The sequence below is a fragment of the Taeniopygia guttata genome, chromosome 6 (assembly GCF_048771995.1).
Source record: "Taeniopygia guttata chromosome 6, bTaeGut7.mat, whole genome shotgun sequence".
NCBI lineage: Eukaryota > Metazoa > Chordata > Aves > Passeriformes > Estrildidae > Taeniopygia > Taeniopygia guttata.
Genome location: NC_133031.1, coordinates 34,265,134 through 34,280,279, shown reverse-complemented (window position 1 = coordinate 34,280,279; position 15,146 = coordinate 34,265,134). Strand labels below are relative to the sequence as shown.

Sequence of the window (15,146 nt, the reverse complement as noted above, 5' to 3'; positions counted from 1 at the left end):
GAAGAAAATGAAGAGGGAAATGAATAAAGGATGTCCTTCCTGACTTCCAGGGCATTGCCTGTGGCACAGAGCACTGCTGATTTCAGTTTGCAGGAAGATTACTCTGTTCCATTATTCTTTTCAATCCAAAGATTATTCCAGTGGTTTGGGTGTTTTGTGCAGAGAAAAACGAGGACAGGCTGTGACTTAGGATTTTCAGTCAGTTTGTAGTAGGAAAGGTAACACAAGGATAATTTAATTTAATCTTTTTTTATTCCCCCACTTCTGAAATTTTCATAGCCCAGCAGTAAGTGCAGGGGGGACATGAGGGGTGTTTGGGGACGGTGTGAGGAGACACAGCTCCAGTCTGGGATGGAAATGGACACCCCACAGCTTCACTGGGACCTTGGCTGGGCTTTTGTGAGGCTCTGGGGCTGTGTCAGTCCTTGAGGACTTTGTGACTGATAGAATCCTGGAGCCTCTCTCCTGTGAGGAAAGGCTGGGAGAGCTGGAGGGGCTCACCTGGAGAGGAGCAGCTCCAGGGAGAGCTCAGAGCCCTTCCAGGGCCTGAAGGGGCTCCAGGAGAGCTGGAGAGGGACTGGGGACAAGGGATGGAGGGACAGGATACAGAGAATGGCTGAAAACTGACAATGGGTAGATTTAGATGGGATTTTGGGAAGGAATTCTTGGATGTGAGGGTGCTGAGGCACTAGAACAGAGGTTATCCAGAGCAGCTGTGCCTGCCTCTGGATCCCCAGCATGCCCAAGGCCAGGCTGGATGTGGCTTGGAGCACCTGGGGCAGTGGTGTGGGAATCCAGGGCATCCCTCTGGCTGCCCTGGCAGGGCTGGGACCCTGGCAGGGGTCAGGAACCCCCCTGGACAGAGCCCCCAGAGACACTGGCTGTGATCTCTGTCCATGGAAAAGAGTTTTCAATCTTACAGGATGAATTACCAGCTCTGAGTGTTTGGTATCAGTAATAATTAAGTGTGATACGGGTGCAAAAGTAAAATTTTAGGATTCTAGATTCGGGGTCCAAAGGGGACAAGATGGAGGAAATTGGGTGTGCCTTGTCCTTTTTCTCCTTCTTCATGCCCTCCATGTTTCACTGTGGTGTTGGCATTTTTCTGTTGGTTCAGGCTGGGGACACACTGTCCAACGTAGGTGACAGATATTGGCACGTTATTGTAAATCCAGCACAGGTAGTTTGTGGTATTTAATGTTTGTACCATCCCACTGAGGGCAGAGCCCCACACGCTGCCCTGCAGGACAGAGCTGCGGCAGGGCAGCAGAACATGTTAGAGATAAACAGAATAAACAACCTTGAAACCAGCACAGACCAATTATGGCTTCTGCTTTGGCAGCGGGGCTGACAGACAGAGACTTTCTACAATCTCAGAATCAACAATACCTCAGATTCCGACACAGTGGAAGGGGTGGAATGGGATGATTTGACATTCCCTCTCCACCCAAGCCACTGTGGGATTCTCTGAACCATTTTATTCTGTGTACCCATTACTCTGTGGGAGCAGGACGGGCCCATCCCCGCGGGAAGGACTCTCAGCATCACAGCTGAGCTTTTACTCCTCTGTAAATCTGTGTGCTAGAGATGGATGTTGTTTATAAACCAGCCCAGGTCTGACTCCTGTCCTGCTCTGGGGCACTGGCAGCAGGGTTGGGATGTGCATTTAGTGGGATATATCCTATTTTCCTTGCACTTAATCCCATTTTATCCTGAGCTACTCAGCACTGGGTGCATTCACCTCTTTGTTTGTCATGAGGACAAATAAATCGCCCTGCCTCACTAAAAGCTTATTAATTTTAAGTAAATGCAGGTCTGGAGAGTGTCTGGGTTTTTTCAGGAGGCAGTGGCCACTAAGCAAAGATGTCACACCACATTCTCAGAGTTTATTTTGCACAGAGCTTGGAGGAACTGAAATAAAAAGCAAAAAGATGAAAACCATTCTTGAATTCTTTGCCAACAAGCCCTTGTATGATACTGTGCAAAGCAGAAAAGTTGTAGAAGTACATGGCAGATGAAAAATATTTAAGCCACACAAAAGTCACTGACAGGTAACATCTACTCATCTCACTATTTGTACAAAGTAGCTTTTATATTACTGGGGGGGAAAAAAGAGAATAAAGGGCGCTGCATCAGCTTGTGGGCTGCTTGTGGATCAAAAGCATTACCTTCAGTGCAGGCTGAAAATAGAAAACAGACACAACTGGGAGGTTTTTCATGTGAAAAAGTGGGAGACGAGCTTGCGTCAGGAAGAGCTGGACAGAATTTCACTGAAATGGAAAATAAGTAGGTGAGTAAGTAGGTGCATGTGACACAGGAGATAGGAAACCTGGGTCTAATCTAACTTTCTGCTATTGCAGATGGCCTGATTTTCTTCTCCTCTCATGACACAGTACAGAAATTTCAATTCTCTGATTTCAATTATTACACTATTTATACTGCTGTAGTACCAGGAGTCCCTGTAGAGAAGAGGCCTCATTATTAATGGAACACAAACAACTCTAATGGTTCAGCTTCAAAGAAATCCTCCTGAAAAGGGGGAAGGGAGATGCAGAGAGGGAACAGCAGCAGGTCTGTGTGCATGGGGAGCTGCAGCCCTGGGAGCTGGGGGGTGTTTTGGGGGATGGAAACCCTTCCTTGGTGCAGGTGTGGGGCCCATCCCACGCTCCTCTCCCAGTGCCCCCGGGATGCTCACTGGGAGGGTTGGCTTTGTGCTCAGGGATGGGCTCCCAGAACCAGCAGAAGGACGCTGGGGATGGGTTTTGTTCAGATTCTGTGCAAAGATTGGGGGAAGTGTCCCTGTCTGGGATCGATTCCTTGGTGGCTCCAGCTCAGGTGAGAGCCAAAGGCTCTCCAGGCTACCAGGAGCTATCCCACCTTTGTACCCACCTGGTTTTATCCCATTTTTTCCCAAGTTTCCTGCATTATTCCTGCTTTATTTTTTTGGTCTGACTCTCTCCTTATATTTTTGGTTTTTTTTTTTTCCTCCTGATGTAGAATATTCCTCTTCCCATGTCCATGTGCCATTGCTCAGGGGCCTTTCAGATCTCTCCTACTCAAGATAAGTGTGGCTTGCTCTTCCCTGGCTATGATCCCTTATTTTTTGCCCTGTGTTCTTCAAAGCTTCGCAATCAGGCTGCAGAAACCTATTTAAAGGATTTAACTATTTATCTTCCCCATTTTTCCTTTTCCTTTTCCTTTTCCTTTTCCTTTTCCTTTTCCTTTTCCTTTTCCTTTTCCTTTTCCTTTTCCTTTTCCTTTTCCTTTCATTTTTTCTTTTTTATTTTTAATTTAAAGACTGGGTTAGAGTTTATTTATCAGCTATTATTCAGGTTTCTTTGTTTTGCAGTCTTTCAGAAATATACCCAGTCCATAAATATAATGAAATTTCATTTAAAAAAACATTATTTGATATAAAAAAGGCACCGTACTGTGCTTTTATCACTCTGAGGGCAGCTGGGAGTTAAGCAAGTGCACAATGCATGTGCCCAAATTCTCTCCAGAATGAGGCCCAAAATTGGGCTGCAGTGCTTCCTCTGCCTTCCACAGGAAGCTGTGATTTTTATCACACCCAATAATTTAAATAAAAACATTCAGATAAGCAGCCAAGTATCTGGCTCAGGGAAAGCAACTAGACAGAAATTGATCTCATGTTTTATAAATGCTGTGGCTTCAGAAGATTTGCAAACCCTGAAGCTTGTCTGCTTTGTTTCCCCCCAAATAAATTATCTTTTCCAATAAAGATATAACTGCTGCCTATAAACCTGTCTTGATGTCTGTCTCCAGGCTATCAACACTTCTGCACAATGAGCCTTTTCAGCAGATAAATAAGCACGTGTGGAAGATGAGATTTGCTCATTGTAACTTTGCTTTGTCGTGCACCACGAGCATCACTTCATTGGGATGGAAGAGAAGTAGGAGTGGCAAAACTGAACCACACTTGCTGTGGATTTTCCTCCCTTCTCCCATTGTATTTTTGTAGCTGTTGCACTCCCAGACCAGGCTGGCTGCTTAGGGAATGACACATCTGTGCACAAAAGCTCTTTTCCTCCCTTTTTTCTGCTGTTTTGGGGAGGTTCATGCTTTGCAGAATGGTCAGGAAAGGCACATGGAGGAGTGTCAGGGAGACTTTGATGTTTCCTGAAGTCACCCTGGCAGCCCCATGGTGTCAGACTACATGGAATCTGTGCAGAAAATGCATCCACGGGAGGACAAGGATCCTCCAAGGGGCTCTGAAGACTTGGATCTTGAGACACTTTCATTATGGAAATCCTACAAAATAATAGAAGGGTCTGAGTCATTTAATTTGTGTGGTTGAGATTGCTCAAGTGGGCCAAGGAGAAAGGAGAGCAGGGCTGGAGCCAAACTTTTCTCATTTTGCTGAGATATGCTTCATAAATTCCTGTTTGAGCAGGGAGCTTCCTGCCTGATAATGAGAATAAAGGCTTGGAATTCTGTCTAGACCCTCCCAGGCTGAGGAGATGGTGCCTCATGTGCCTCCCCAGGGGAGAACCAAATCTTGGGCAGCTTTGGGTCATCTCTTCTAAGGGCTGACACTGTGTCCTGCCAGCCCTCAGTCACTTGGGCTGCATTAAAGGGGTGTAAGAACTCTGTATAACAAACAACTTACTTCCCTCTCTCCAATGTATTTTATCTTTTTATTTGGCATTTTTGTTTTATTTGGTTTTCTTGTTTATTTGGTTGCACACTTTTTGTTTCGCTGTGTTTTTTGGTGTGTTTTAGGTAAAGTGTTGTATTTTTACAAGCACGGTGAAAAATACCAGATTTTATTTCTGCTCACGTTGGCTTAGCCATAGTGACAGCACAGATGTTTTTAAGCTAATCCTAACAGTGATTAAATGGGGGTATTCTGCTCAGAATATGACTCTTCATCCTTCATGAGAGCATTAGGTGAGCACAGAGTGTGGCAAACCCCAGCAGAGTTTTGACTATCCTGTGGCACCTGGAAGCCATCCCTGTCTTCTCTTTGATTTATTCTGTTATTTTTCCAGCTCTTGTCCTGTGATATTGGTTTTAGGGCTCTGCCTGGACAGGCACAATGCCATTAATGTGTTTAGGGAGAGGAAAAACACTTGATAAATGCTGCATGCAAACAGCTTTTTGACCTGGTGGTATGAATGGAAGTCATCTGCCTGTGTAGGAGTAGAGTGTTATTTCAATGAATTTATATTCTCTTTCTCTTCCAGACCTTTTTTTTCCTGTACTAATGAGACTGTGCATCCTCCACGATGATATCCTTGCATCCTGATATCTCTAAATGTGCAGCCTTTGTCTTCTGCTGCCACCATCTAATCCCCCTCCAACCCTTCCCCTGAGCCCCTGGGGTTCTCTCTGAAATTCCTGTAGGTTTTCCACATCCATTACGAGTTTCACTTTTAACCCTTTTCCTGAATGATTGATTTCCTTTTGAATATGCTGCCAGATCCCTCCAATAGCAAAGTTCACCTTGTCAGAGGCTCTTCCCAGCTAACCTGAAGTGCTTCTCCCTGTCCCTAGGTGAGAATGTGGCCAGCCAAGTGGAGTCCCCAAGGCTGCAGGTGTCAAAGGACCAGCCCAAAGATTATGAGATAACAATTCCCTTCCTTTTGAATGGAGAACAGTGGAGACCAGTGAATGGCATTTATTCAAAGGTTAGTCTTCATTTTGCCTATTTGTTTATTCTGAGGTGTGTAACAATTTGAAGGCTGTAGGGAGGATTTAATGCATTTTCATCCAATAGGTTATGAGAGTGTTTTTATATAGTTGTTGCCACATGTCTGAAATTGCTGCTTATTTAATTTAATAAATGGGTAAGGTCTTTGGTTGAAATGAATACCTTGTTCCTGCAGAGATGCATTCCTCTTTCTGATGGCAGAAATGAAAGTTTAAAGTGAAATAATAGCAATTTAACAGCAAAAGGAAAACTGAGGGAGGGGCAAGCACACCAAACAGGTTTGTTGGAGTAAACACAGTCTGACAGCAAGGAATTTAGAGACCAGGTTGCAGCCTGAGGCATTATCTGGGCTTAATTATCCCATGGGACACCCCCAAATTCCATCCCCTGTGCTGGGCTGGGAGTGAGGGGTGACTCTCCCTTCACACTCTGCTTCCCCTCTCCTAACAAGGGCAGGATCTGCCACTGGCTCAGGAATTGTTTCCCCTTCTTGACAGGCCCTGATAAGGTTTCCTCCTTTCTTCCCCCCAGATGTTTGTGAAGCATATAGGAAGCTGCAACTAGGAAAAAAAAAATAAAAATCTGGGTTTTGTCTCCTTTCTGAAGTATGAGGACAGTTTGTTGTTTATTATCACCAAATGTATCCTGGGAATCTCCTACCCAACCTTTTAACTCAGGTCCAGTTTGACTCCAGCTCGCTTTTTATGTTGTTCTTTTAATTATCTGGATGAGGAGGGGAAAAAGTAAAGTTTTTAAATAGTTAAAAAAAAAAAAAAAAAAAAAAGAGAGAGGAAAAAGCCTAAGCAGAAACAATGCAAAAAGCCCAGAGAGCCAATTAGAAACAGCTTTTTTTGTTGGATTGGGAAAGTATTCCATGGAGAAATCCTGCTTGACTACTGCCACTGCTTGCAGGACGTGGCTTTGGATCACATCGCTGATTGACACAAGTAGGTGTGAAAAGATATTTCCAAACAAGGGCTCTGACTTTCAAAAAAAGCTTGTCTAGATTAAAATTTCTCCTTCTTCTCCTCTGTCCCTGCCTAAATAGGAAAGAAGGGCCAGGCCCAGTTCTGAATCTGTGCAGTGATGAAAGGGATATCAGAGTGGGTGTAGAATGGCTTATCTTGGAGAGATAACACAGATGGCTTGGTCCTAGATGTATGTGCAACTCTATTTTTAGATTATTTAATTAGAAACAGGCATTCTCCATATAGAGAGAGGCCTTTTAGCTCCTCACTGGAGCTCTCTGAGAGAGTTACAACCCAGTATCATTCCGTGAGTAATGATAATGTGATTTATATCGTTAATTTGTTTCCCAGAATTACTTTCAGTTTAAGATGAACACTAGAAAAGATTTGTGGCTTGGTAGAAAGATCCACGTGCTGTATCAGCACTTTTTTTTTCCCCTTTGAATACTTCTTTTCCGTGGAAACTTATAAATTAAATACACAAAAGTGCACATCAGGCTGTGGGAAGCACAACAGCTTCAGTGGTAGAGGAGGAGAGTAATGAATAGCTTGTCACATAAATATTGATCAAAAGCACAAAAGTTAAATACTGCTGTATTTGATGGCTAAATGGGATCTATTGTTCTTCAACTCGTTTCAAAGTGTTCCTCTGTTTTCTTTTAATCGTATATGAAGTCAAAAAAAGCATGTACTTGGGAGAGGGGAATGGTATTGCAATAGGATATATGGTAAAATAAAGAATGGAGTGGCTATAAAAGTGCCAAAGGATTAAAGTTATTTGTGTACAGATAATTGCCTGGCAATGATGGCCCCATTCCCCAACCCTTTCACTGTAAATACTCCTGCTTAACAATTAGTCCCTGGGAAAGCACACTCATCATTTAGGGCAGCCTTCTCTCCCATCTTGGAGATAAAACTGTCCTTTTATTTACCCCAGGAGTCGCTGCAGTATCTGTTGGAATCTCTCACTTGGAATCTGTCAGCAATGATTATTAAGCTAATGACTTTCTGGTTGAGGGCCTACACTGTGCAAAAAATGTGAGATAATTCACACTGTCTAATGGCACAAACACACAGAACTGCTCAGCAGCAGTGAGGAAATTCCATTTACTGAGGGGAAAAAAAAGAAAAAATGCTTATCTCTAACCAGATTTTACTTTAATACACTTGGGAGGTGGTTTTTCAAGGACATCTCATGATTTGGGTGCTTCCTATGAAAGTTTAAATTAGTGGGAGGCAAACCCCAATTTAAAATTCAGATAGTATTTCAATTATATTCAAAGAAATTTAAGGGGTTTATATGTATTTCTATTTCAAGAATTTAAAGGGGTTTCCTAAGTGTAGATTAAGTGTTTCATGCCTGGAGAGAACTGATCATTTACTGGGCAGGTCAATTTTTCTCTCCACCTTCCCCAGCTCAAGTCAAAGCTCTATCAAACCAAGGCCAGGGTTTCATGGTGGCGTCATTTCAGAAGTGTTGTTGCTTTTTTCCTGTTTAAAAGATGCCCATGCTGATGCCAGCACTTTTTGTAGAATCGAAGAATCTTTTAGGCTGGAAAATCCTCCCAAGGTGATCAGGTCCAACCTTTGGGCACCACCTTATCCATTAAACCCCAGCCCTGAGTGCCACATCCAGTCATTCCTTTAAGGCTTCCAGGGATGGAGACTCCAGCACTGCCCTGGGGAACCCTCATCCAATTCTTCTCCGTTCTTCCAGTGAAAAATTATTTCCTAAAATCCAACCTGAGCACAACTTGGGGCCTTTTCCCCTTGGCCTATCATCATCTGGGATAGGGGTGAACATTTTAAAACTAAAATATAGATACTTAAAAGAAGCTGCTATGAAAACACATCAGTTTGTACAACTGTGTGATGCTGTTTGTTTAGTTGGGGTTGCTCAGGTTTCTCCTGGCATCTTTTTTTTGTTTTACAATTCAGAAAATGTATGATTTTCAGTGGGAATATTTTGCTGGTACCTAATTCTTCTATTACCTGGATATAATATTCAGTTGCCAATGCTGAGCAGGCTGCTAAAACGAGTGGCTGCTATTTGGAGTGTCCAGTTGTTGCTGCTGAGGTGAAAATGCCACATTTGGGGCCGTGTGGCAACGGGATCGGGCCCTGAAGGGTTGTGCAACATCACCCCATGCTTCAAACAATAGCTGCCCATATTCCCTGCAGATGTGATTTCCTCCTTCCCTGAAATTCTGTGTGCATTACAGCATGTGTTGATAGGTCATTATACATTAGAGCTCCAGTTGTCCTTCCACTTCTCTTTTTTCATTTGCTCAGCACTTTGCGTCCTGTGTTGATTACCACCCCCCACCTCAGTGCTTGCTTTAAACACACGAGGGTTGGGTTCTATTTTTCTTAAATATTTCTAAGGTTTGAACGAAATGGTTTCATTTTATATTATTTAAGTGCAGCAAAAAAAAACCCTCTTCCCCCCCTACCACATATTTCCAGCTGAATATTTTTCTTCCAAACTTGGCTGGCGATTCACAAATCAAGCCAAGTTTGATGAGAGTTTGGGTAAGTGATGTTTTAGTACACAGAACACTTGAGGGAAGATTTTTTTGAAGACCATCTGTTTGGCTTCAGCTTTTATCCTCACACCCTGTTAGGGACACAGAGGGCTTGGTGTGTGCCAGATCCCTGCAGCACAGGAGCTCTGGGTCAGGTAATATCAGTGGTGTTATTGCGGAGCCTGCAGCACATCCCTGCTCTGGGGGAGCCAGGAGCCAGGCAGGAGATGTTTCACGTGGGCATTAAGGGGCTTTTGGCTCTGTTTCTGTTAAAATGCTTCTGTTAAAATTCTGTTTTAAAGCTCAGCACAGTGGGAAATGCTGCCTGGCAGGGCAGGCATGGAAAAGCTGGAATGCTGGGGGGATCCTGGTGTGGCATTGCCCTGGGCTGGCACTCGTGTTCCCAGAGGGACAGAGCTTAGTGGAGCTGCCTTTTGAGCCAGGCTTTGGTCCAGATTGTAAAATGCACAAAGTTCCTGAGAAATGGAAAGTGTTTTGGGAGGGTTTGATGTGATCAGCTGTGCAGGTGAGCACAGAGAGCTCAGGGTGTGGCAGCTCAGGTGTGGGGTTTTCTCTGCTCCTGCCTGTGTATGATCTGTCACCCCATTGCTGGCACCTGCAAAGACAATCAGGACCAAGTGCTTTGAAAGATTTTAATCCTCTCAATTTTCTAAGAGCACACGGGCAAGTTAGGTGCAGCTTTCCTTTCTGGGGGATATTTTGCACGTTTTGATGGATATGGATATTTTGTGATCCTGATCTCTGTGCCTGTCCAAGTGCAATATTAATTAACCTGTGGGTGCTCCAGCCAGGATACAGATGCCAGTCACAAAAATAAATGGGAATGCAGCTGAACCTGAGCAGGTGTTTGAGCACCTGCAGCCTGGAGCTGAGCGTGGCTCCTAAAAATCCCTTTGAGAAGCTGGAAAGCCCTGAAATGCTTGAACTTGATTTGAGTTTGCAAGTTGCCAGCCCAGGTTGCTTTCAAATGATGGAATTTCAGACAGGGAATTTGATTTTTGATGTCAAACTTGAGGAGTAGGTAAGTCAATGAGCAAATTTTGCTGTGTGACTTCTTTAAAACAATTAACAGTGGCAAAGTAGCTGCACACAATGTACCTGTCGCTGGGTTAGACCCTTAATCCACCTGGATCACTGTGAGCCTCACAGGACTCTTTTAAAATACTGTCACTGACCTCAATATATAAACACAGGTTGGGAAATCACCTCTCCCCCACCACGCAGAGAGTGAGACCTCTTGTTCTGTGGCTTCCCACACTCCAGGAAATTGGGGTTGTGTTGGAGTTTGAGACAAGCAGAGGAAAAGAAAGAAAGGTGCCCTTGGTGGGCAGAGAGGATGGCAAGACCTGCAGGACATTTCCAGCTCTCACTCCAACACCAGTGACTCTAAATCCAAATAAATCAGAAATTCTTCTCCCCTTTGGGGAGGGGGCAGTGGATTTCAGGGACCAGCAACACTGCTTTGCCAAGCTGAAATACTCAAGGCCAGATTCTGAGCTCGTGTGAATCAGTTTCCTTCCCTTGCCCAGGCTGGAATAAATCAAGGGCTGCAAATTGAAATCTTAAAGAAGGGTTTTTTTAAAAAAGGGAGAAAGAAAGATGAGAAGGCAGAGTTGCTTTTCTTGTAGCAACACTCTTTTTTTTCTTTCTTGGTGTTATGTTATGCTTTGAATATAAACTCTAGCAATGAAATGCGAAGATAAAGATGAAAGCCAGCTATAAAATATATATTTAGACCATATTTCTTCTGGTTTTTAAGTGTGCACTTGTCACAGCTCTAAGATTGTGCATGTGAAGTGGCAGAGGATTACCATTTCCTGCTGCTTAGCATGCATTGCATCTCCCTGTGCTCCTGAAGAAGCAGCTTTTGCATCCCTGCCTGCCCCACTCCTAAGCATTGTGCCATGGATTGTATTCAGGAGCAAACATCAGAATCTTGATTATTTGTGTTGAATTCTGGGCACTGATTACGTGAATCTCAGTGTGAAATTCTCTGCTAGCTATAAAAGCATCATCAGCTCTGACAGTTGTTGGTTATCTTTATGATTCTCCAGATTTATCACATCTATTGGGTGTTACACTGATGCTTTTCACCTTTTTGCATTATTTTATGCCTTCATTCTAAGGCCCTAGTTCAACACATACTAAAACTGGGATATTTTTGCCAAAACACCGTTGGCAAGAAGAGGAAATAACTTTAAAAATTTTAAAAAGCTGGAGATTAATAATAGTAATGCTGGAGATTTGAGAACACATTGGGAGCTGCAAACTGAGGCAAAGCAGCGATAGCCAGGGTCTTACCCAGAGTTTTGGTCTCCACACCAGTTCCAGTTTTATTAGCAACTTACCAGAGCATCACACAGACTCACAGAATCCTGGAATGGTTTGGGCTGGAAAGGACCCAAAGTTTATCATTTTTGTCCCCCTGCCATGGCAGGGACACCTCCCACTGTCCCAGGCTGTTCCATCCTGGCCTTGGGCACTGCCAGGGATCCAGGGACAGCCCCAGCTGCCCTGGGCACCCTGTGCCTCCCCATCCTCCCAGGGCAGCTCTCCGTGCTGGTTCCCATTTCCCCTCTTTGCTGCACCCCTTGTGTGGCTCTCCCAGGCCTTAATTCCCAGCTGAGGGGCTCACTCTGTCAGATAATTGATTTAGAGCTCAGTGTTTTCAAGAGCAAACCCGTTCAAGTTTATTTCATGACTGGCATAGCCTTCGTGCAAGTGATAATTGTTTATATTCCCTTCCACCGAGCCTCCTGCTGTTCCTTTTCATTTGAAATAATTACCAAAGTTTAGACTTCCTGACAATTGTATTAAGGGGAATCATACAGTGCTGCTTAAACAAGGCTTTGAAGGCTGAGAGGACGGCTTTCATAGCTCTTTTACACGGTTGTTTTACATATCTTGAGAGAGAGAGGCATAACCAGAATTTATAGTGCTCTCCATATTTTTTATGACTCATGAGCATCGACTATAAGAGGCAGAGCTGTGCTCTCTCCACGAGCTGTGTCATCAGCTGGGAATGCAGCTTGGCACAGCCAGAGGAACAGCACTAATCCTCCACAACCTTCCCTGGGAGATCCTCTCCTTCAGCCTCTAATTAATAACCTGGAAGTCATTAATTTCATAGCCTGGTAAACAATCTGATATTTCTTTTGCTTTTCCTTATACCCACACTCCTGCCTTGTAGGGCCACTCTGAGGAATAATGAGTGCAAATATGCTCCATTAGTTAATAACTCTGGTGTGTTTGTTTAATTTGGAAGCAGCATAAGTTTTGCATGGACACAATCAGGGAAGGGAGCGTGGCACCTCCTCTGGCAGTCAGGGAATTTCTGTGTCCCACTGAGCCAAAGCAGCTCAAAGCCTCCCCTCTCACCCCACCTCATCCAAAAGGAGGAAAACACGTTCCCTTCCTCCCATCCAACCTCGTTTAACTGATTGATCCATCTGATAATTTAATTCATGTCATTTTTCAGCAGTGCTGGTAGGTGTGTCCTGGTTCCAGGGACTCACTGGAGCTCACACAGCAGCTCCGGGGCTGAGAAATTCCTGGAGCTGGGATCACCAATGAAAACTTAGTGCTGGTGATTGAGTGGGGAAAATTCTTTTCTCTGTCTGCACTGAATCAGTGCCCTGGTTCCAGCTAGATACACGAGGATTCATTTCCTGCATACTGGGAAGTGTCAAGCAACTGGGATTCATCCCAAAAAAGAGCCCATTGCATTTTTAGCCTAAGTGATACAGCGTGTTAAGTTGAGCATTCATGCTCAGGTATTGTTGGAAGTGCTGGATGTTTTAAGGAGCAGAAAATGAAATTTTCTGAAATTGGATGAAGCAGAAATTGGATGTTTTAAGGAGCAGAAAATGGAGAGCTTTGTAGGAACAGCCCAGCAGACACCTCCTGCTCTCCGTGGGGGTTTGCAGCTTTCCTTAGGGTGAAATTCCCCTTCATCAGCCTGGACCACGCTGGGCTGCTGGAGGAATTCTGTCATACTTGGCCAGGGGAGATCACCAGTGATATAATGGTGGGGAGCTCTGCCTCCCAGTACCAGCCCTCGTGGCCAGGGGCTCTGCAGAGGGTTGGTTGGGACCCACCAGCTATGAGGTAGCGTCTCAGATCCCAGCTCCAGCAATCCTTCAAAAGCTGATGGGGCTGAAATAATCCACTTTAACTTCAGTTTTCAGGCTGGCATTTCAGACAAAAAACCCAAAAAACAAAAACCAACCCCACAAACAAACAGATCACACTTTCTGCAATAAAATAGGGGGGAAATATTTTTATTTTAATGATGCAGTTCACATTAGACACCCTTTAATTTAGGATTAAAATCCAAACCTAAGTTCCTGCCTTATGCTGGGTTTATAAAGTGCTTGTACTGAGGCATTTTCATATTGAATTAATTTAGCTTATACTTGGCTATTTCACGTCTCTTGCAACAGATCTTGCGAGTGTAAGGTATGAATTTCAGTGTTGGATTAAAGGAATGCTTTGCTTTCCAGCTCTGAGCATGTGATTTTTTTTTTGATTTTTTTTTTACAGGCAGGAGAATCTCCCTTGTTCTTAATTCCAGTTGTGAGTGCCTTGGGTCAGAGTGAAGCCCAGACTAGAGCAGGCTCTCTCCCACCAAGCACCCCTGGTACCTGGAATGTGCAACTCCTGCAAGGAGTCCTTGGTGGACTTGGAACAGCAACAAAACTTGGGGCTTTTCCAAGGACTGAAATCCTCTGAGCAGGGGAAACCATGAGCTGCTGACATATTTTGTGATGAAGACCCTTATTTCAGAAAGCCACAGTAAATTGAGTTGTTCTCAGTGTATATTTTAGGAGTGAAGAAGTAAATTGAGCTGGTCAATCCACTGAGTCCTACAGCTAACAAGCCCAGTGCCTTTGTTGTTGAATTATAATTCTATTTCAATATGATTTGCTCAAGCCCCAGTTGATTTGCCTCTTCTATAGGAATATTTCTCATTTTCCAGAATTGTAATGAGGAGTCAAAGAGGTTATATGCAGTTTAAAGCCTGATAAAAAAATAATTAGGATTGATAATAAGGCTTTTTAAAATGCAGCAGGAATATCTTGACAATAAAAGCCATTCAAAGTGTTGGTATTTTTCTAGAAATAAAACGACTGCCAAAAAACTCTGCCAGCTGCTTTCAAAAAGCTTGTGTAAGATGAGGTAAAAATTATCTGTATCATTTTGATATTGCAGCAGAAAGTTTGTGTTCAATTTTCATCTCGTGGAACTGGTGTGTCCCACTTGTGTGGTGTCTTTCCTCAAGGACACAGCTCTAAAGGAAAATGGAGATTTTGGAGCTGAATATTGCAATTTCCAGCCTGGCAGAGGGGCTGGGTGATGGAGCTTGGAGAGGCTGGGGGTGAAATCCTTGTGAGATGCATTTCCATGGAATATTGTGGGTGTGCTGGGGCTGCTGCCAGAGCTGCAGGGTGTTCCTGGACTTGATGAAGGATCAAGGATGTGCTGGGGCTGTTTCTGCCCACTGCCACCATAACTCTGATGGTGCTGATGTGCTGCGGGTATTTATGCCCAGTGTCACCATAACTGTGCTGGTGACAATGACATGGGGCTGTTTCTGTGTCCCTATAACTGCTGGGGGCACTGCTATAGGGCTGTTTCTGTGTCCCCATAACTGCTGGTGGCACTGCTGTGGGGCTGTTTCTGTGTCCCCATCACTGTGCTGGTGACACTGCTGTGGGGCTGTTTCTGTGTCCCTATAACTGCTGGTGGCACTGCTATGGGGCTGTTTCTGTGTCCCTATTACTGTGCTGGTGACAATGTGCTGGTGGCACTGCTATAGGGCTGTTTCTGTGTCCCTATAACTGCTGGGGGCACTGCTGTGGGGCTGTTTCTGTGACCCCACAACTGTGCTGGTGACAATGTGATGGTGACACTGCTATGGGGCTATTTCTGTGTCCCTATAACTGTGCTGGTGGCAAT

General features: G+C 44.2%; 1 protein-coding gene across 1 annotated transcript in view; it reads left to right on the top strand.

Moving 5' to 3' along the window:
* The window catches only part of ADAM12 (ADAM metallopeptidase domain 12), a 178,398-nt gene that overhangs the window by 12,653 nt on the left and 150,599 nt on the right, over positions 1 to 15,146 (top strand). The window contains exon 2 of the mRNA XM_002190169.6: positions 5,518 to 5,651. Within this exon, the coding sequence (XP_002190205.5) occupies positions 5,518 to 5,651 (134 nt within the window). The remainder of the gene's footprint in view (positions 1 to 5,517; positions 5,652 to 15,146) is intronic.